Below are 22,801 nucleotides of genomic sequence, written 5' to 3' on the forward strand. Positions count from 1 at the left end.
GGAAAATCGAAAATTACCAGAAAAATTTTGGCTACAGATTTATTATTAGTATAGATATCTTGATATGATTCTACAACTACTATAACACTATTATGCTCCAAAACCAGATACTTCACATGGATTTGTATGCTGAAAACTAGTATTGGTTGCAAATCCTTGGTTTCTTGCAAAGTTTTTCCTTCACACTGAAAAATTATATTCTATTGATGTATCTGAGTTTACAACTAAACGCCTCATTTATCTTCATCCCATACTGTTCACAGCTGTCATTTAGCTCCAGTAGCATATCCTTTAGTATCAATTCCTCTTCTGCTAACAACGCCAGGTCCATGTATATAATTTCGTTTTAAAGAAGCAATTGTTGCTGAAACATTTTATTACTTACTCACTGCGTATTTTCAAGGACTATTGACATCGTCTATAGTTGATAAGAGCCAGTAGCATAGAATCTACAGTTAATAGTAGCTGGTGAATTGGAGAGAGTGTCCTATTTCTGTTTGTAGAATATTCAAATCTGACTTCAATTTCTCATCACTTTGAGATCGCACATTTTCTAAATATTAAATGGATAATAGCTGAGCACTGAAATAAACCTCAGTATAATAATCAATTGACTTATAAAGATTATCTTCCGTATATTAATATTTCAAAATATCTTTTAAATGCTGTGTTATAATCAATTTTTCTCTAAACATTCCTTAAAGAGAGACATAATATATTATTTTCATAAATTTAGTCTGGACAACTCTTATGTCATCCGCCATGCTTAACTGTTTGTTAAATGAGTTAACTGCCTGAAATCCTACATTTAAAGTTAACAAACAGTTAACAATCTGTGAAGCCAAACTAGTGTTGAAGATATGAAAAAACTGTATTTAACAAACTGTTGAAGGTTTAACAGTCGTTAAGTGTTCAAACAATACTTGGAGAAACCGCTCCGTTCCTGGTAGAGCTTTCAGCACGACCCGTTGCCGTCAACCTGGCTGCAACGAGACAGAAACTCTTGGACACGTGTTGGGCTTTTGTCGGAAAGGAGAGTTATTACGTAACAACAGGCATCATAGAATCCGTGGAGCTATCGCCTGTCTTCTTCGGAACAAGAGTTGGGAAGCTCATGAAGAGGTCCACTGCATTTCTGAAAACGACTCTCACAGAAGAGCGGATATAATAGCAATAAACAGGCAACAACAAAAGGCTATTATTATAGATCCAACTATACGCATGGAGAGAGATCTAAACCAAGCTGATCAGGTTGATCATGAAAAGAGGGCCATTTATGAACCTTGTATTCCCTACCTTAGTGCCAAGTATAACATCCCTCTCTTCAATTGGTCAGTGACAGGTTTATTTTTTGGTGCTCGGAGTTCTTTACCAAAATTTACATATAATTTTTTTTTTAATTATCAATATCATCTTTTGAAATTAAAAAACAATCATCTCGAAAACACTTAAAGATTCTCTGCAGATTATAAGTTTCATTATACCACTCAGAAGGTCTTAATTAAAGATATGCTAATTTTAAATAAAATCTTTTATTTACAAGTATAATTTTAAAGTCATCTTCTAAGATTTTATTTTATAATTGATAATCAGTGGTGCTTAATTATTACATTTTATTTTTATAACAATACTCATATTTGATTAATTATATTTTTATTTGATATTAATTTCCGGATCCTCGTGGTTATCCTTAATTAAGGCCGGACGATTTATTTCTCTCTCTCATCCTACAATCAACTGACTATAACAACAATATAGGTTGCCAGGCGACGACAGAAAACAAAATATGCGAGAACAAATGAATGAGCTGTATAAACGATTTAATTCTCTTTCAAATTTAAATACCATAATACAGGGTTACCATTTAAAATTTGGAAGGAGTTCGAGAGGTGAGAGGAAGAAACCTAAAATACAACTAACACTGGTTTTAAACATCTCTCTCAATATCTAAATTGACGTGTTTTTGTTTAAATTAAATTTAATTGAAATAAATATTTATTTAGACTGGGAAGTTTCGGTATAACGAGTAAGAATCATATTCTATGTCTGTGTATTGTAACAAAAATCTAGAACACAGCGATCGAGAATGTATCAGAAACCCTATACATCATAAATTTTACCCGTGACTTGTTGAACTTTTTTTTTCACTTGCACTATTGACTATCACTTCAAGTTATCTGCCGCGTATATCACTGTTTACAAAAACAACAACGATTGAATATGACAACATTTCGCTTCTATCTCTGCAACAGTTGGATGACCCCGTGATTTAGACTGCCCCATCTCGCACGTCGAACCTGCATGGCTGCGATCGTACAATGCCACGCATAGCTTTGATCCAACAGATACGGACATGGGTAATTGTACGTGACCGTTTCGCACATCAATACAAGCCCCAGTTTACATTACTCACCCGCCTCTGTCCGCGACTTCTGTGGAGCTGCAGTCGTGTCATACAAAATCAGATCATGAATTTACAACGAGATTTTAGTCATATATCTTCAACCAAATTGAATCTGAACTCATGTAATATGAGTCAGGAGGTCTCTACGAGGATGTATAACAACTTAGGCACATTCAAATAGCCGTCACGTCCACAATACCAAGTCTAATTAACATTACAAACTTAAACAAGACAAATATCATAAAACCGAATTATTTTTTATAAACATAGACAAAATAATTAGCCTATACAGAATGAAACATCATTAATTTCAGAGGATTATTAATAATTGATTAAATGGCGATCTTACTCGTGTTAATTGTGTAAGCATGTGCGGCTTGCAACTGTTCCGGTGCTTCTTCACACCATCCTCAAAGCCTACTAGATCTCGGCGTCATCTCGAACTTCGCTGCCTGTTGTATGGGTGCGTTCGATTGTTGAAAAGTGTTGAAATGTGGTGTCAAATAGTGTGTGTGTTCTGAAATTGATCTGTGTGTTGAGAATTTGATCAGGGTGTGTTTTAGTGTGTCTGTATATTTCATATTGTTCTAGTGTGTTGAGTTTTTGGTTTTTGGGTTGTATGTGTAGGATTTCCACGCCTGTATTAATGTTATAGTATGTGTGGTTAGCATTAGTTACGTGTTCGGCATATGTAGATGTATTGTGTCCTCTGGTTATTGCTTTAATGTGTTCTTTGTATCGAGTTTGGAATGATCTGCCTGTCTGTCCAATGTAGAAACTGTCGCAACTATTGCATGAGAGTTTGTATACTCCTGTTTGATTGTATTTATTTGTTTGTGTTGTTTGTGTGTGTCTTTGTGGTGTATTTTCTGTTTTGTATGCTATGTTGTATTTCTGTTTTCTGAATGAGGATGCGATCTTGTGTGTGTTATTCTTTTGACATATTCGAACCAAAAAGTTTAATACAATTTTGCTCATTTTTGCTTCTTTTTCGAGATAAAAATTGTTTTATATGAAACATTTCATAGCGTGTTTTGAAAAAGTCCCGTCGCTCTAATTTCCGGCAGCCAATCGCGTTGCAGGTCGGCTACATTTAAACGTGTGCGTCTTGTGATTCGCTGATGAAGACGTTATTCATTTCTTAAGACTCGATAAATATTTAATATAATCTCCCGCCACTTTGGCTCTTTCGTTGGCGTTCGCAGAAAGCACACGAAGACGTTACTTGCCGCTCAATTATTTGCTGAATTACAGTGCGTTTGATTTATTATCATAGGAACTACGACATGATAATGTTTAACGGTGTGGCAAATAGATTCCTCGTATGTTAGCTCGGCAACGAAAGAACAAAAATGGCGAACGATACTACCTACCTAGACTTTATAGCGCCTTTACTTCCTAAGACGTAAGCAAAGAGGAGGAGTCACGCCGGGAATAACAGCGTCGCGACTATAATCCCTATGCTCAGTCACTTTAAAAGAGCAGCGTATTATGATTAGAGCCCGAATGTTTGGCAAAATGCCTTTTTTACTGGGTGGAAGTAAATCATTAGATATAAATGTGATTTGGAGTAAATCAAAGTGAAAGGGCCAATTATTATTTTGCCTATTTTGCCTTTTTAAGGTGTTTCTTACTAATAAATGCCTTTTTGTCATTTTAAAGCAAAATTTCTTGTTTATTTGCAATTTTATAATTAATTGTAATGTAATGTGTATGGAATTTAAATATTTGAATCAATGACTAACTTTGCTAACAATAGTAAATAAAATTAATTTATTTCGGTGCTTAATCTGCTAATAATCGTGCTTTAATACTATCGGTGTAATATGAATAATGATCGACAATCCACAGTTACAAATATAATATTGTCATGTCTTCACGATACCAACAATCAGCTTTATAATTTTAAATATTAAGCTCGTTCTCATAGAAGTTGTCACGTAGAATTTTCAAATCTTACTACAATTTTGTGCTACACGTGTTTATTATTGTAGGAGAAAGAAATTTGAGTGAGGAAAAGTCAGTTATTGTCGGGTGACAGAAGGTTTATGACTGGCTAGCTAGAATGCCTAAATTCAGGAAACCATTGGAAAGTAAACTTCATGCTTACGTTAGTGAATTTGGTGCCCATGTGTTTTCAACCGATGTAACAGTTTTGTTATGTAAGGTTTGTGAAAAGACAGTTAATCACGAAAAAAAAAAGTATTTTATAATTCAACATGTGTCACCTATGAAGTAAATATGTGAGTTATGTTGATATAATTTAAATTTACTGCTTAAATATATTATGCCTTTTTCAAAGATTATTGTGCCTTTTTTACGTTTTTATTGCCTTTTTTTACGTTTTTATTGCCTTTTTTGCCTGCCTATTTTATCTGTTATCTATACTAATAATAAATCTGTAGCCGAAATTTTTCTGGTAATTTTCGATTTTCCAAAAATAATTGGTCCTAACAATATATAATTAACCACCCTGAAACCGAAAAACTCTTTTTTGAAATTTTTGTTTGTATGTCTGTCTGTATGTCTGTCTGTCTGTTTGTTACCTTTTCAGGCGATAATGGCTGAACCGATTTCGATGAAAATTGGAATATAAATTAGGTTCGTTGTAACTTAGATTTTAGGCTATATGGCATTCAAAATACATTATTTAAAAAGGGCGTTATAAGGGGGTCTGAATTAAATAAATCGAAATATCTCGCTTATTATTGATTTTTGTGAAATATGTTACATAACAAAAGTTTTTTTAAAAATGATTTCTGATAAGTTTTATTCTTTGAAAAAGTTTGATAGGACTGATATTTAATCAGATAAATGAGTTTTAAAGTTAAAATAACTGCCATCTAAGGCGGTGTATTGAAATAAAAAACAAAAGACTTCGTCTATAAGGGGCCTTGGACACAACAATCGAAAGCTATGAGACATAGCCTACAGACAATGTTTCTGTGTTTGTACGAGTATGAAGTAATATCGGAAGATAAATTAACCGATTTGTATAATTAATTATTATTTCATCATTGGAAAGCGTAGTTTCTCTGGATGGACATAATGCTATAATGTTATTACAGTAACTTCTTAGTAAATCGAGGACAGGTAAGATTAAAATAGCTTCTTATGCACAGAAAACTTGATAGGTTATTCTGTATATTCATTTCCTGTATTTCTTAAAATAATGTTTATGAATATATTCATTTTTATCTCAGAGAATTAACGAATAACGAGAGTGCATTGATTTCGTATGCAGTAATAGTACGTTAGCTTAGCAATCCATTATTGTATAATTCAAATTTTAACTATGCTCAATTGAATCGTGTTAAAATACATAAAATATATATGCAATAAATGCAATGCAAAAAAATTGGGTAATGAGCCAAGCAGATTATGTTGCGCTGTTGTAAAAGCTGTTCCTCCTGAGATTCAAGAGCTCCCACAACAAATTAAAAACTTTCTAATTCGAGTGCATCCGTTATCAACACACTTTTTACATAATATAATATAAACATAATAATAAATCTGTAGCCAAATTTTTTTGTTAATTTTCGCTTTTCCAAAAATAATTGGTAATAACAATTAAGAAACATGTTAAAGGAATTGTCATTGCACCAAATGAGTGGTCTCTGGATCAAAATGATCGCATTTTAATATTTTAAATACAATTTAAATTACGTAACATATTAAACGATTTATCCTTCTATCAAACACGAATGTTCCCTGGACCAAATGTCCTATTTTAATTATGTAATTACTTTATATTTATTTCTAACGGGTGCAGCGGAGCGCACGGGTACGGCTAGTAAATGCCTAAACATACGCGCTCTAATTGTAATAATAAATGATTGAAAGAATTTTAGTTTTGTTCTTTAAATGTGCAGAAATTCTATCTGAACAAATGTAACTTTCCGTTCTGAAAAGGAATTTTAAAATGTTACATTCGTTAGGATAAAATGTCTGTACATTTAAAGGACAAATCTAAAATTCTAGTTAACAATTTTTGCAATTAAAAATAGGCCTAAAGGTAGATACAGCACTATTTAATTGGAGATAGTAAATCTGTAACATGAGAAGCGATTGTAGCAATAGATCAAAGAACGCAGTAACAACTGCACTGGTTATTATACACGGTTGAGTTTGCGAGTCCAAATGAACTGAAAGTAACGCCAAACTCGTGACTTCCCTTGTAGGCTTATCTGTGCGTGTATCCCCGCAGTCACGACTCCTTGTGACTGGATCCGTTCTTAGTTCTGCGAGTTTATTGGATTCGCCCTTACTTAATCTTATTTCCACTTTGAGAGATTTATTGACTTCCGCAGCGCTCCCTACTTCTGTTGGTAATGGTTATGAGATGAATTACAAAACTTGGAATTCATTTTGCTTCTGTCCTGTCGCTGACAAAATGTTGTTAAATTTGCTTTTATTATCAGATTTTTTCCTTCAACGGTCAGTTGATTTAGTATGTGTGAAATTACATTGATTACCAGGTGCATCAGCATCAGTTACTACAAATACATCGGTTAAAGCGACACTAGGATTGAATTTTTGCCAAAATGGCAGAAAATTTCAATTTTTGGATTTTTACATAAATTATGACTTTACACATTTGTCTACGTTTCTACAGGGTGAAAAGGGTATAAGTGTCGTCCTTTTCAAAGTCGTCGAAAACGGTCTACAACAGGTGTCTCAAAGCCAACGCATGAAAGTTGTTACAGAGAGCAAGTGTAGATAGCGTGGTCAGCAGAAGAGATAGTACAGTACCCGAAGATAGCCGATCGCTGATTCATGTTACAAGCATGAGCGAGCTAAGTTGTAACTGTCGCGGGAGAAATGCCACAAAGCTGCACTTTTGAGTTGTACTGTCACAATAGACGTTTATTTTCGGTAGGAATAAAATTTCTTAAGCAGTTTGCAGTAATAATAATAATGGTAATAGTAATAATAATGATGATAATAAATTTATTGTCTAATGATATATATATATATATATATATATATATATATATATATCAATGAGTAAAAATAAGACATCTGTAGCATGAAGAATCATACATGTTACGTAATTATTTAAGCACAAGGAACCTGCCACCTTACTCCATTATCTTCTGGCCTAGTTGCCACATAAGTGGTGCCTTGTTGGTATAACTTATGAGGTTCAGACCTGTCTTCGGACAATTGACAAAACAACAACAATACTTCATTTCTAGTAAATGGTTTTTGCTATCTCTCTTTTTTTGAAGTGTATACTAGATTAAATGAAATAAAATTCAATTAAATAATAATAAAATTACAATTAAACTTGTTGGCTGTTAAAGTACGTATTTTATGATACGTCAATATTAATACATTAATTACAATAACAGTTAAATAGTATAGTTCGTGATGTTTTCAGTGATTAAAAATAACCAAAACATCTTAGAAATTCACAAACAGTTTTAAATTTGGTCTCAAATTCTTTTCTCAAGTCCTTCAGTACTTCATTATATTTGTTACACTGGTCTGGATTCAAATTAGGTAACAATTTTAGATTAATAAAGTGGTAAAAGTTACCCACTGAAACTTGCGACTCTCACAATTTCACTTTCCCTATAAACGCTTTTATTTGTTCATACATTTGCGGTAATAAGGACATTCTTTCCTCGGAGATGGACACACCATCGTAGCGGTTGCAGATGTTTATTCAAACGTCGCTGTCAATGACGTCATACGGAGATACACGAACTGCTCCCGCATCTTGTTCCACTTTTACATTAAAAAATAGAGGGGAAGAAGTGCTCCAAGGAGGCCCTATTGAGACGTCTGGTCTACAGGATCAAAAAATGTCCATATAACATAGGGTCAAAACTTCTTTTCCCAGAAAAAAAAAAATATTTCTTTCCTTATTTTATTTGCGTTACATTGCTTAGGGTAGACCAGGGTAATTGTAAACACTTTTCATTGATTTCATATATATTTCAACATTACACAACCCTCAGCAACAGTAAGTATGACAAAGAAACATTGTGTTATTTTTAGATCTTTCTTTTCCCTGAAAATGGATTTAAAATAATAAGGTTGACTTTTTTCATCTTTTAATTGCTCATTTATATTTACCCCACCTGTTTACATTTACCCCACGGGCTATCAGACACTGAACATTTTTTGTTCTGTTTCAGAAGAAAGAGCTGTATTCCTTCCAACTCCAATTTTGGTCACTGGTACATTTCGTCCCTTTAACCTATGATATATGACGATATAGGAACTCAGTACCTCTTCTGAGCTTCACGATAACTCTAGTTACTATTTTTCATATCTGTGACAACCCTCTCTAAATCCTCTACAGTGTAGTTGGATGGGAGTCTCTTTGATTACTGAAAAGTACGAAATGTAACCTTAGTAAAACATGAATAATTTCGAGGGAAAAATTGTTCCGGAGCCGGGTATCGAACCCGGGACCTTTGGTTTAACGTACCAACGCTCAACCACTGAGCTACCCGGGAACTCTAACCGACACCGATCCAATTTTTTTCCCTCTATATCCACAGACCTCAAAGTGGGCTGACAACCGTCAAGCAACCAACTTCGAGTGCACACTAACTCCGTGTAACTTAAATTGTGGTTTTCTGTTAACGAACAGTGACGTGTATTATGCAAATCAAGATTTCAGGTATAACTCCCTGCAAAGTTGATTTGAATAATTTCGAGGGAAAAATTGTTCACGGAGTTAGTGTGCACTCGAAGTTGGTTGCTTGACGGTTGTCAGCCCACTTTGAGGTCTGTGGATATAGAGGGAAAAAAATTGGATCGGTGTCGGTTAGAGTTCCCGGGTAGCTCAGTGGTTGAGCGTTGGTACGTTAAACCAAAGGTCCCGGGTTCGATACCCGGCTCCGGAACAATTTTTCCCTCGAAATTATTCAAATCAACTTTGCAGGGAGTTATACCTGAAATCTTGATTTGCTTAGTAAAACATGTTTACAATTACCCCCAAGCAATTAAAACTATGGGGCAAATGTAAACACGTCATAATTTAATGAACTGAGGTTATGGGAGATCTCAAAACCATTGCAATAAATGTTAACTACTATACATTACTCATAAAAGCAACATATTCTTAAAAAATAGCACTGTACGTTTACTTACAATGCCAAAAATGGAGGTGAAGCAAAATTCTTTCTCAACTTTTTTTGTAGACTCTTACAAAACATTCGTTCACAACTAAGCAGTTACTCCTATTTGGCGCCAAACTGCTTTGTAGGTTAGCCAACATGTTAATTTAAATATTCCCCCGAATTAAAATTGTTATATTGACAGTTTTGTATTTTTCACAGCATTTGTTACAATTACTCCCTGTTTACAATTACCCTCATCTACCCTATATCGTTAGTAAAATTACGAAAAAGTTACATCAGTAGGTATATCTAGCAAAGAGTTACAATTAGTTTAAATAAATATTTGTGTGGTCTATTACATTTTCGTGAAATTAAATAATAATGCATGCTTAAATTTGTTAATATTCTGGCGTGAAAGACGTGACAACGTTCAGCAGGATTCATGGAGCTGCATGAACGTACAGTTCAGCTGAGTTCAAGCTCTCTGTCCATAGATCTCCTGCCGAGCGGATGGCAGTTCAGTACAGGTATTCGATAAAAACTTACAATGCCATTTACAGTTCAGGAATATCATATATTATTAATTTATGGAGAAAGTCGTCGTAATTCAAGTTCGGCAAGAAGGATGTACCGTCAACGTTTTCAGCAAAGAAGGTTACCTAATCGGCGAACTTTTGTAGCAGTTTCTCAACGATTATTAGAAACTGGGAGTCTCTTACCCGTTTCGAAATTCACATAACCAGAAATTTCTTTTAAAATGATATTGCTTTACGGAAGCGGGAAAGATTAAAACCTTGCATTAGAAAAAAAAAAGTTCGTGTGATTTTGTGCAGTAAAACATTATTTTTTTCTTTTTTAGACGTACAATTAAAAAATAGAACAATATTGTGAAATAAAATGGAAATTTACCATTATGTTCTATTAATGAGATTGAAAGTTTGTATTTGCTGCTCGTTTTATGTAAACAACAATTGTCCTGGTCCGCCCCTGCATTATAACAGAGCATCTGTTTCCTACTGATATATCTTATATGCCCGTTCCTGGAATTCCTTGTCACAGGAAATCAGGAGCAGTCGGAGTCTAAAATCTTTTAAGTACACTCTACTTAGAAATGTTTTTATTGAACAGAACTAGACTTTTGTGGAAGTTTCTAAATAGTCTTAAATGACCAAGTTGTTATTTTTTTTTCTCCTCTCTCTTCTTCTTTTTTTTTCTTTTCTTTTTTTTTTATTATCTATTTGTATTTGTATCCCATTTAGTACGACTTTGCTAATCAACACTTTATGTCTTGTAACCCACATGTATTCTCCTATTAGTATATTAACTGTATAATATATCTCAAGTGAATTAATCGTCGAATTTATCTCGAGCATTTTTGGTCTTATAAAGTGTGTGTGTGTTTTTTTTATATTATTAACTGCATGCCCCATTACATAGTAATACTGCATGCTTTGTAATTTCAATTCATCAGTTTACAGTATCTAACGTATTATAATATACACGTGTTTAGCTATAATCTTCATACATACTATGATATCGTATAATATAATATTTTAATTGCAATCTGTCATGATTAATTGGCATAATATTGTAGATCATTGAAGTTTATCGAGCTGATGAAACGGACGAATATTTGCAAATACTTGCTAACTAGCTTGTCATGAGTCGTAGGCCAATCTCCGCCAATGTTTCTTATTCTTTTACTCATTTCCTTTCTTTCTTTATATAATCTTTTGCATTGGAATACGACGTGATCTGCAGTTTGTTCTTCTTCTTCTTCTTCTTCTTCTTCTTCTTCTTCTTCTTCACATGGACATATTGGGTTGTTTGAAAGTCTAAATCTGTGAAGGTATGCCCTCAGCTTTCCATGGCCAGTTACTATTTCTGTGAATTCTGGGAAGAAGGGAATTTTCTGTCAGAGAGAGAGAGGGAGAGGGGGAGGGGATGGGGAGGGGGAGAGAGAGAGAGTTTTTTCCCCTTATGTTATGTAACTGATTTTGATTATGTGTAATTTTCTACTTTATTTTATATATTATGTAACCGATCTTGACTATTTGTAATTTTATATTGTGTAACCGATCTTGACTATTTGTAATTTTCTACTGTATTTTATGTAATTTCTAAGGTATCTTCTTTTGTAATCTAATTTTGTATTTCATGTGTATTATTGAAACCTGGTTGAGTGGAAGAGAAGGCCTCATGGCCTTAACTCTGCCAGGCAAAATAAACCTACTATTACTACCCGCTTGAACTGTACTTTGTACTTGTAACCCCCCTCCTCCCCATCCAGCATCGTTGTCCCTGTGCAGGGATGCTCTCGTGAAATTTGGACAGTACCATGTCACTTCTTCAGCAATAGATGAGGAATATCCACAAACGGTAATAATCTTGTTTTTCTTATCAGTCAGCTACTGGCAATATTACGATTCTATAAAATTAGTACCTAATATTTTAATAGGGTGCACTGCACAGATGCGTAGAACAACTGCAGCACGAATCATTCACTATGTAACCAATGTCATGTTATTGTTTGGCTCCGGATGGATCTCTTTTCTTCGTCACAGGAGGATCGAAGAGAGGTTATAGGTGAATTGTACAATATTGCACAGTTTCCTAATGTAATTGGAATCATGTATTGTACACGCATTCCTATTAATCCCCGTATGGTCTATGCATCATTTTTTCTCTTTGTCAATATTCCATCATTATTTGGTTTTGCCTTCTATTTCATATATATTATTACAATGTACCGAAGTACATATGATATTTCCATGCAGATATTCTGCGTCATCATACGATGAAAGAGTAATGGAACGGAGAAAAATTCTCTCCGGCGCCGGGATTTGAACCCGGGTTTTCAGCTCTACGTGCTGATGCTTTATCCACTAAGCCACACCTCTATGACGGCGCCGGAGAGAATTTTTCTCCGTTCCATTACTCTTTCATCGTATGATGACGCAGAATATCTGCATGGAAATATCATATGTACTTCGGTACATTAAAATAACATATATGATACGCGTAAATCACTTCGTGATTTAAGACGGCGCTTATTCCGTCGGATCCCGGCCAACTAGTCACTCATAACGAGTGCACCTCAGCACATGTGTGGACTTCGGTCCTATGTTCATAGACCTCTATGACGTAGTGCAGAAGGCGGCCACTAGAGGGAACCCAAGAGTTGGAACTTAATCAGAGACAATTCTGTCCGACGCCGGGGTGGTATCCGGTGTGGCTTAGTGGATAAAGCATCAGCACGTAGAGCTGAAAACGCGGGTTCAAATCCCGGCGCCGGAGAGAATTTTTCTCCGTTCCATTACTCTTTCATCATACTTCTATTTCATGTTTACGTCTAGTAATTAAGTAGGACTCGAAGTTGGAAAACACAGATGACTGTTTCTCTTTTGTTTTCCATTATGTTAAAATTTAATCTACCATCACCGTAAAACTAAAACAAAATCTAAGAAATAACGTATTAACAGAATTATATAACAACCTTAGATTTCCCAAATTAATCTTTATACAGGGTGTTAAAAGAAGTATCCAATATTTTAGGAGGTGCTAGTATGTATCAAAACAAGAAAATAATGTCTAATAAAAATGGGTCCTACAACACATAGTTTCTGAGATTGAACACTTGTTCAATGTGACGTCCATTCATGGCAATGCATTCCTCTGCCGTTCGGCGTAAGAAATCACGCAATCTTTGAAATTTACCACAACCAAAAGTCTAGGGGATTTAGGTTTGGGGAACGATTTATATACTGTAATTCCATCGCATACTGTAAATTGTGAGCGAGGATTTAGTTGCATGAATCTTGTAAAAACTAGAATTAAAAACCGCCTTTCAGTAAAAAAAAAAAAGCACTCTGCTAACAATAAATCTTGAAGGGCCTACTAGTAAAAAATTTCAATTTATTTTAATGTGATGTAAATTCAGCAGTAATTTATGCTAAACATACTTACGTCTAATGATTTCCTTACATAAGTATATCTAGAGTGTGATAAGAAGGATTTATTTATTTATTTATTTATTTATTTATTTATTTATTTATTTAAATTCAAATATACAGAATAAAGAAATATAATTACAAAACAAACAAATAGAAATACAAATAAAATAATACAAGCAATATAAAAGGAAGATTGAAAGTAATAAAACTCCAAGAAACAAATTACATAACTTTTGTATCTGCATACTTTATTAATTTTATCTTTCTGCACAATTATTTATAATATTGCACAAGCATTTCGCAATTTTCACAAATATAATTTTCTATTTGTGCATTTTTACGACAATTATTTATTTTCTATCTTAAACCCTGGTTAAGAGTGATTCTTTCCTTTGTTCTAGTTATTGAAGTGACAGACGGAGAGGAGCAGAACATCCTTAGATTATCTGAAGCTATTTCCAACGGAAACCTATCCTGGACTCCATCACATTTCCGGCCAGTAACAACACAATCACTTGAAAATAGTAATGAAGCAGCAATAGAAAAGGCAGACAGACAAGTTATACATTTCGAAACAACAGATGACAGAGTTACAGGTTTGTATTTTGGTCTTGCTTGAATTTGTCGTCGCTAGAGTCTGCACACTATTCTATGCAGCCATCAGAAATATGAAGTTAGAGATAAGATAATTACAAGTTTCACTTTACTTGTTTATATGAGTATAAATAAATAATAGAACTGCAATTCAGGTCAATTACATACGATTATTATTATTATTATTATTATTATTATTATTATTATTATTATTATTATTATTATTCATTGTTTGTTTCTTTCTCTCTCTTATGAATTAGCCTTTTTATAGTGGAAAGGTATACAGAGCTTCCATTTCAAAACTCCCTAGTCTAAATAACTAATTATTTACATTAAATTCAATTTAAACAAAAAACACGTCAATTTAAATATAGAGGGTAAATCTGAAACCAGGATTAATTGCGTATTAGGCCTAGTTTTACCCCTAGAATCCCAAAAGTCGTGCTCCACTATCGTCCAAACGGGAAGAGATCTCTCGGTCGTCCAAAAAAGCGCTGGATTGAAAATTCAACTGTGAGATCGTAACAGGTCATATGGCCTAATACTCAAAGGGAAGAAGAAGAAGAAGAAGCAGAAGAAGTTTTCACACCCACCCCAGCCACCCCCACTTCGAAATTTCAAATGGCACCCTATATTTGTATACTTAAATATGAAATACAGTCTAAACCTAGTGATCTACAGCCTGGTATTATCGCCGCGGCCTCATGCTTAACATGTCGGCATCATACAATAACGTGCGGTGTGCTTTTAAAACATAATTTTGCCGACCGATTGTTGCTCTGTAGGTTTCACTCTAAGCGTCACGTTGTCACGTCTACTTCCTCGATAAGAATAAGCACTGGTTTGTTATATTGTTAAATAGCTATTATTATTATTATTATTATTATTATTATTGTTATTACTATTATTATTATTATTAGTATTATTATTATTTCATATACGAGTACGTTGACATTATTAACTCTTAATAATAATTCTTTAATAATTTTTAATCACATACCTTAATGTTCGTCCTCAGCACAAGACATTGCAACCTCGGTTTTAGTCCACGTGGATTAGACAAGTAGGTGTCATTTAATAATGGAAGCAGCTTATTGGTTGCAACATTGAAATTGAGGCGAGTGATTGGAGCGGCGACATAAGAAATTGAAAACAATAATGCAATTAAATTTCAAAGACCCGCCGAATGTTATGCACGAGGCCTCTCAAAGATCCAGAAAGGAGGTAGTGCGCATGATCAGAGGGCATGCGACCTGGGGCACAAGAGAAGGACTAGTTGAGGTAATAAAATTAGTTTTGTTTCGTTGTACGAGGCGTATTCTTAAAGTAAGTTCCAAAAGGGTGTAGTAAGTAAACGGGAAGATATTTACAAACCATTTTTGTTGCATTGTATTCCCCACACTTCAATTACTTCTCAACATAATTTCCACCATTATTGAGACATTTATCGAGTCTTTCTATCCTCTCATTGTAGAATTCGCCCGTCTGCGATGCGAACCACTCCCGCACTGCTGTTTTCACTTCATCGTCGCCATCAAAACGTTGACCACCGAGGAACTTTTTGAGGTGCAGGAAGGTATGAAAGTCACTCGGAGCCAAATCTGGGCTGTAGGGGGGTGGTCAATTTGTTCCCAGCCAAATTTCGAGATGAGATTTTGGGTGTCATGAGCTGTGTGACCATCTCCTGACCATTCCATCACTAATGGCATCATTATCATACACCTCACAAAGTTGACGATGAATGTTAGCTGGTTTGATGTTTCTCGCATTCAAGAAACGGATAACAGACCGCATCTCACAGTCGGCGGGGTGCTCGATCACTTTAAACATTTCAACTGATCACAACTAACCACACGCACGGACTGAAGCTCTGAAACTGCACGCACAGCTTGCCTGAGGACTGAAGAAGGAAACACGCATGCGCAAAATAACGATTGCAGCGATGCGACGGCTATAATTGAAAACGGAACTTACTTTAAGAACACGCCTCTGATCACGCGCACTGTCTCCTTTCTGGAACTTATAAAGTATCTGTGCGAAAAGATTTTTTTCTAAGACCACAGTTTTAAAAATGTGTAATACAAAATGTAGAGAAATACACAAAATACAATATTTGAATGTGAAATTTTGTATATGTGGCGAATTGCAACGAAGTATGTTACATCGGTCAAGTTAATAATGTCAGAGCCATGATGAATCTTCAGATTCATTCGCTAGCACAAATTCCATCCAGACCGTTATCATTAAATAACATTAAAAACAATTGACAATGTTCGAAGAGGTGCCAATTTTTTGACAGAAATTATCCGAACATTTTCCAGTTCCTTAAGAAGAGTAGAAAAGTTGTGATAAAGGGTTCCTTCCGAAATGTTTATTTTATATTTGCATGAAGATTTGGAACTGGTTCTCAAATGTTCTTGAATTCAAGAGAAAAAGTACAACTTTGAAATGTAAATAAATAATATGCTTTTTCCGTCAACAGCAAACGTAATTAAGGGAGGTGATACTTCAAGTGAAGGAAGTTCTAATGACATTCACGGCTCAGTGACATACAGAAGAATGAGTCAAGTAAAAGATCTCAACTATCCAACATCGGGCTGGTTCCAGTTCTACGCCTTGTTCAGGAGAATGATGCTGCAAACCTTTCGCAGCAGGGTAAGCACAATATATACAGGGTGATTCACGAATAATAACCAACGCTCTAGAAATCAATTCTACAGGCCATTTTGAGCATAAATATCATATGAACATGGGTGCAATTATCATTAGTTTGAAAGTTATTTGTAAAAATCCAAACGTCGTACTGTGAATCAGGCTTTAGAGTTGCTTGCATCGTAATACAAACATTGGAACGTAAACTAAACGGAGGGTTGAGCTATGACTTCAAATACAGGGGTGAAGGGGAAGATAGGTCTGGTGATCGCTTATCAGGGACAGCCGTGGGTTCATTTAAAGCACATCTATCTATCTATCAATCAATCAATCAATCAATCAATCAATCAATCTATCTATCTATCTATCTATCTATCTATCTATCTATCTATCTATCTATCTACCTATCTACCTACCTACCTACCTACCTACCTACCTACCTACCTACCTATCTATCTATCTATCTATCTATCTATCTATCTATCTATCTATCTATCTATCTATCTATCTATCTATCTATCTATCTATCTATCTATCTATCTATCTATCTATCTATCTATCTATCTATCTATCTATTTTTATGTTAAAAGACATTTCAGATTAAATTTGATGTGAGATCTGTACCTTCAAAGTGTTGTGTCCTGAAAATTGGTATGAAAGTTAGAGGCAACGGGTAGCCTTGTCATACATCATTTAGGGGGCCAGAAACTGTCTGAAGAGACAATACAGAATGTAAAGGAGCGATTACTGGCGTCATCATCAAAATCATTACGAAAACTTTTCCAAAAAAACTATTCTTCCATATTTCATGTGTCAAAAAACTGCAAAATAAATCAAAACTACGCGCTTACGTCGTATGTTCAAGGATTGCAACTGACGGGCCATGAAAAACATGTGCGGTTTTGTTTATGGTTTAATCTGAAATGCTCTTTGACGTACTTTAAATCAACCCGTTTGCCAGTATTTACGAATGAGGTACACACGCTCTTCGATTATGTACATTGTTAATCCCTAGACCAGCGATGCAGAACTGTGCTCCAACTGTAGTATATGTCACAAACCAGATTACGTCATTCATCCCTTTCCTCAAGGCCACGCGTCATCCACATGACAAGTACAGAAGATTTGTATTCACTTTCTAGAAGTGGAATTCGAAGCAATATCGGTCGGAGAGTACTAGTTTAAAGAACAATGGGGAAAATGAATACTTCTGTATTCAAAATAATCACAAAGCACGTTGTCTCATTTGTGAACAGTTTATTGTTGTAATTATTAAGATAAGAAATACTTTCGTCATTTTTTCTGTAAGCACGAGTTTGTTGTAATCCTCCGCATAGTTGTAGACGAGTCGCGGAGAAGTCATTCAACGCCGGTGGACTGTAGAAAGGGAACCAATGCTTTCCCCATGCTTCCAACCCTCTCTCTGTGAGTTTTGCATCCCTGCCCTAGACATTCGAGCCAACACTACCGAGATGCAGTGTAGCGGAACAGAAATAAATTAAGGTCACTGGAAGAGTCCAAACCTATTGCGAGGGGTTAGATCATGTTTTACATTGTTGAATGTATGTGCATACAAAATTTCAAGACAAACTTCAAGTAAATGGCAGTTTTACAGATAAGAGTTTGGGGTCTCTAGCGAGGGAATCACACAGTATAATAGCTTTGAATTAAGCGTAAAATCGACCAATCGTCGAAATACCTACTCTAGTACTGAATAGCCTACTGATCAACTGAAATAGGCCTATAGCAGACTAACACTGTGAGTCCACTAAATTAAGATTTTGATTACAATTTCACACCATAAAAATAAATGTTGTTACTATATAGCCTACGAGTAGAGGAGCTTTTGCTTTTTTAATTTCTTATGAACTGAGGCAAGAGGAAGGTATTTGTTAGAGCGGTTTCGCGCGATTCAATTGACACAAGGTTAACAAACTAGTATTTTTTATTACAGCGTAAAATGTACCGTACGATGAGTAGTGATAAAGGAAATAATTTAAATACCGATATATTGTTATTGCAATATATTGTAAACCTAACTTCGATAATCGATATATATTGCAGAAAATATATCGATATATCGAACGATTATCGATATATCGCTATTCCGTAGGCAAATTGCATTTTCACGCATACATTTACTGTATTAAAATAAAAGTATTTAAATTTTAACATTCCTTTTTACCATTGAAATTTACATCATAACAGTCAAAAGCATAAATGTAAAATTGTAACAATAAACAATACATTTTCAATACCATATGATGTAGGTCCTAATCGAAATCAAAATTATGGTGGAGGCAAGGGAACTTAAATGATATAGTGGGAAAGAGTTAAGTGAACTCTACATGGTTGACTGATATTGGAACACGATACAATTATTCTAATTTTATATAGGATTAAATTCAGGACACAGATAATGCTATTTTCTACCTAACAACGTAATCATTTATAAATGTAAGTAAACAGCACTTGTAATTATTTTTAAATGTAAGTAAACCGTGCTTAGAATGTTACAATTTTTTACAAACTTCACAGTAGATTTGATACAATCCTTCTATAGTAAGTTCCCATTACAAGTTGTTACACTTCAACATTCCAAACATAATGGTGGTGATGACAGGGATAAAATATTTATGCACTTAAAGATATAATAAGAAAACAGTATGTCAGTACTAGGTTATGCATAGAAGTCATAGCCGTAAACAAATGTCACATCGGTATTAAATTCTTGTTTCTCTTTCCATTTCAGAACATAGAAATAAAAGTTTTGATACCCGTTTAGAGGTCAGACAGTTCCATTTCAGGATGGGAGTTGCTCTCCTGCCTTGGAGAACATTAATAATAATATTAAAACAGTAGTAATCTTTTCGCTGCAAGAAAAATCCTAATGTAAACAATAGCACGTGACTGAAGTGAGGCTTCATTGGCAGCTGCTTGGCGCCATAGATTCTCAGTACGTGTTCCCGCCTACTGTTGTACATTCTGTTTCATGTTAAATATTTCCCATTACTCAAGTAGTAGGCCTAACCTCACTACTATATATTATATTCGTTTGCTTAGGAAACATTTACTTTATAATTACTGTAATTAAATTATTTTTAAGTTTTATGTCTTCATGATAGACAGTTGAGGATACAGAAGCTATACTTCTGTACCACGTGCTTACGTGAACAACTACGAGCTCAAGTGACACCAGCTTGCTACAAGAACAGACTACCTCGGTATTATATTACTGTTGGTATTCATTCGCGTTCATAGTACATAACAAAATATAAAAGTAGCTTTTCTTTTACATAGCGTTTTACATGTGAGTGAAGTTAAATGTTTCATCGTATTTAACAACTAGAATTCAATTTTTTGTATTCAAATAATACAAGATTTTGATTTCCAAATACGAACTATATTTTCCTGCGTCATGTGAGTGCTTTGACTGGAAGCCAATCAGGGTATGACAGCAACGTGCTTATGTTTACATTAGGATTTTTCTTACAACGAAAACAGTATAGATAAACCTCTCGCCTGTCTCACGTCCGCACACGCTGCATTTTGAATTTGGTGCTGCATATTAAGCAGTTTGAATTAGAATTCCAGTCCAGCCAATTAGAGGAAGGTATTGATTGTATTGGATATTTCAAGGTTGCACAGTTATGTACAGACGTGGACAAATTATTAGTAAAATTGAAGATTTTTATTATATATTTTTACAAAATATGATTCTTCAATTTAGACTACAGTTAACATTTTTGTGTATTTCCAAATTATTAGCAAAATTGAAGATTTGTATTGTATATTTTTAGAAAATTTGACTCTTCAATTTGGACTACATTTGATATTTTTGCATATTTACAAATTATTAGCAAAACTGAAGGTTTTTATTATATATTTTTACAAAATTCGATTCTTCAATTTGGAATACAGTTGACATTTTGGATATTTCCAAATTATTAGCAGAACTGAAGATTTTTATTTTACAGTTTTACAAAATTTGACTCTTCAATTTAGACTGTAGTTGACATTTTTGCTAATTTACAAATTATTAACAAAATTGAAGATTTTTATTATATATTTTTACAAAATTAAGCTCTTCAATTTAAACTACAGTTTAAATTTTGCATATTTCTGTCTACTGTAATGATAGAAATATGCAAAATTGTCAATTGTAGTCTAAACTGTAAAGTCAAATTTTGTAAACAGAATTATCATAAAATTCGTCAATTTTGTTAATAATTTGTCCACGTCTGTAAATGTCCACTTTCATTAGCGCCATATCTCGGGAATTATCGGAGTTTTTTAGTGTGGATTTTGTTGTTGATAATGATAATAATTCCACAAAAAAAACTATAAATTTATGAGATGTACGAAATATTGAATTAAAATTTTGATATCGGTATATCGATTTATCGAAACGAAAATATCGGTATTTCGTAAAAAATGATATCGTTCCCATCTCTAACAATGAGCAATCATTTGCCATTTACAGAGCATCGATTTTTATTTACACATCCTCATTCTTTTATGTGTTTTTCTTGTCTTTGCAGGCGGCGCTGAAGCTCCAGTTACTACATCATATAGCTTGTGCGTTAATGATTGGCATTGTGACCTACAAAACTGCATTAGATGGGTACGAGATGTTCAAACATGTCAAGTTTTGCCTAACTATCATCGTCTTCCATTCATACACCTGGTGCATAGCACCAGTCTTACTATGTAAGTGTTACAGGCTACTGCTATTATTACAATACAAGTACAGGCCCTGATCACATATAACAGATTGATAGCCTAATTAATGCACTTTCAATACAACTTTTATAACTTTCACTATGCTGCCATCTAGAGACTGCAAAAGAAGTCACGTTATAACCCTTATCGAATAGGGATATCTTATGCGAAGTTTTACCGTTAGATGGCAGGAGCGTTCCATGCGGCGCAACATGTTGTAGGGCTATGTTATGTCATATGCTACAGTTGATTACGTTCTCCCGCTTGTTGGTTTTCTGTGCGTGTCAAAATTATATTTATAATTATTTTGCATAACCTTAATATAATTCAGTATTTTCTTACCTCAAAATTTAATTTCATTTAATTTAATTTACCGTAAATAATAGCGTAAACTTTTGTAATACTGAGCGATTCCCCTTAAGAGATGGATGAGGAAATGTGCATTATGCAGAACATAGATACGAGTAAATTGAATGTTCATGAACCTAAACGAGAACTTTGAGAACCAGGTGTACGAATAAAATAAATAAAAATAGGAACTTTTACCTCTTTAATCATTAGTATTTTAAGTACCGTACCCTAAAAACAGGATATGCAGCCACCAATGTGTTTTTCTTTTTATAGGGAAGGGACTATCGAGATTGAATTCCTCTTATTTTTTTCTAGTTGCAGAAAGATCAAATGCAATGTTTGATAAGATGATATAATATGATCGTAGTAGTATCACAATTATTCGTGCGTCTTGTAGGTTAAGGACATGCAGTTTTGAATATTATGTAGGACGGTTTTGAAAATTTGAAGTAAAAACACGGTTTTAATAATTAGTCTACAGCACATTAAAAACATTATTCACGAAATGGATTTCACTATGGATCGTCCTGGATAATAATTAATCGAGAGCTTACTGCAGGCGTAAACTTCGGAGACTCCTAGAAGTACTGAATATAATCTAAGCTAACATAGCTTGCTGTCGAGGTTGCACATGATTGTATTAATTTTTCTTTTCCCTCTTCCAAAATTAAACTGTAGCTAGCAGTTTCTTACTAGAAGTAGTTATTTTTATTTAATAGCTAGCACTTTCGAGGCGCAATTTAATTAGTTAATTTTTTTTTTAAGATTTAAAGCATGTAATCAGAATATTTCGGGACCTGAATGAAGACAAAAGACTTCCCCTGGTTTTCACAAATAGGAATACAACAAAATTGGGCATTTTGAGTTCTTTTTAAGAGTATTTAATGCACTAATACACTACGTAAATTCTCAATGTTTATATACCAGAAAACAAATGCACACGCAAAGCGCATCCTTCAAAGTACACGTGCGCTATCTGTTGGTGCTAGTTCAGGATATCCCTATTGCATGGAGTAACAGCTTGCAGCAGTAGACCTACTTCCATC

General features: G+C 34.3%; 1 protein-coding gene across 4 annotated transcripts in view; it reads left to right on the forward strand.

The window, feature by feature from the left end:
* LOC138713718 (ATP-binding cassette subfamily G member 4) overlaps positions 1-22,801 on the forward strand; it is a 405,479-nt gene that overhangs the window by 301,814 nt on the left and 80,864 nt on the right. For all 4 annotated transcript variants that reach the window (XR_011335970.1, XM_069846026.1, XM_069846028.1 and 1 more), the window contains 3 exons: positions 13,838-14,032; positions 16,513-16,685; positions 21,224-21,392. Coding sequence is in view for 3 of the 4 variants with exons in the window: in XM_069846026.1 (XP_069702127.1) it covers positions 13,838-14,032; positions 16,513-16,685; positions 21,224-21,392 (537 nt within the window). In the remaining variant the exon portion in view is untranslated. The remainder of the gene's footprint in view (positions 1-13,837; positions 14,033-16,512; positions 16,686-21,223; positions 21,393-22,801) is intronic.

The sequence above is a fragment of the Periplaneta americana genome, chromosome 14, assembly GCF_040183065.1.
Source record: "Periplaneta americana isolate PAMFEO1 chromosome 14, P.americana_PAMFEO1_priV1, whole genome shotgun sequence".
Lineage (NCBI taxonomy): Eukaryota > Metazoa > Arthropoda > Insecta > Blattodea > Blattidae > Periplaneta > Periplaneta americana.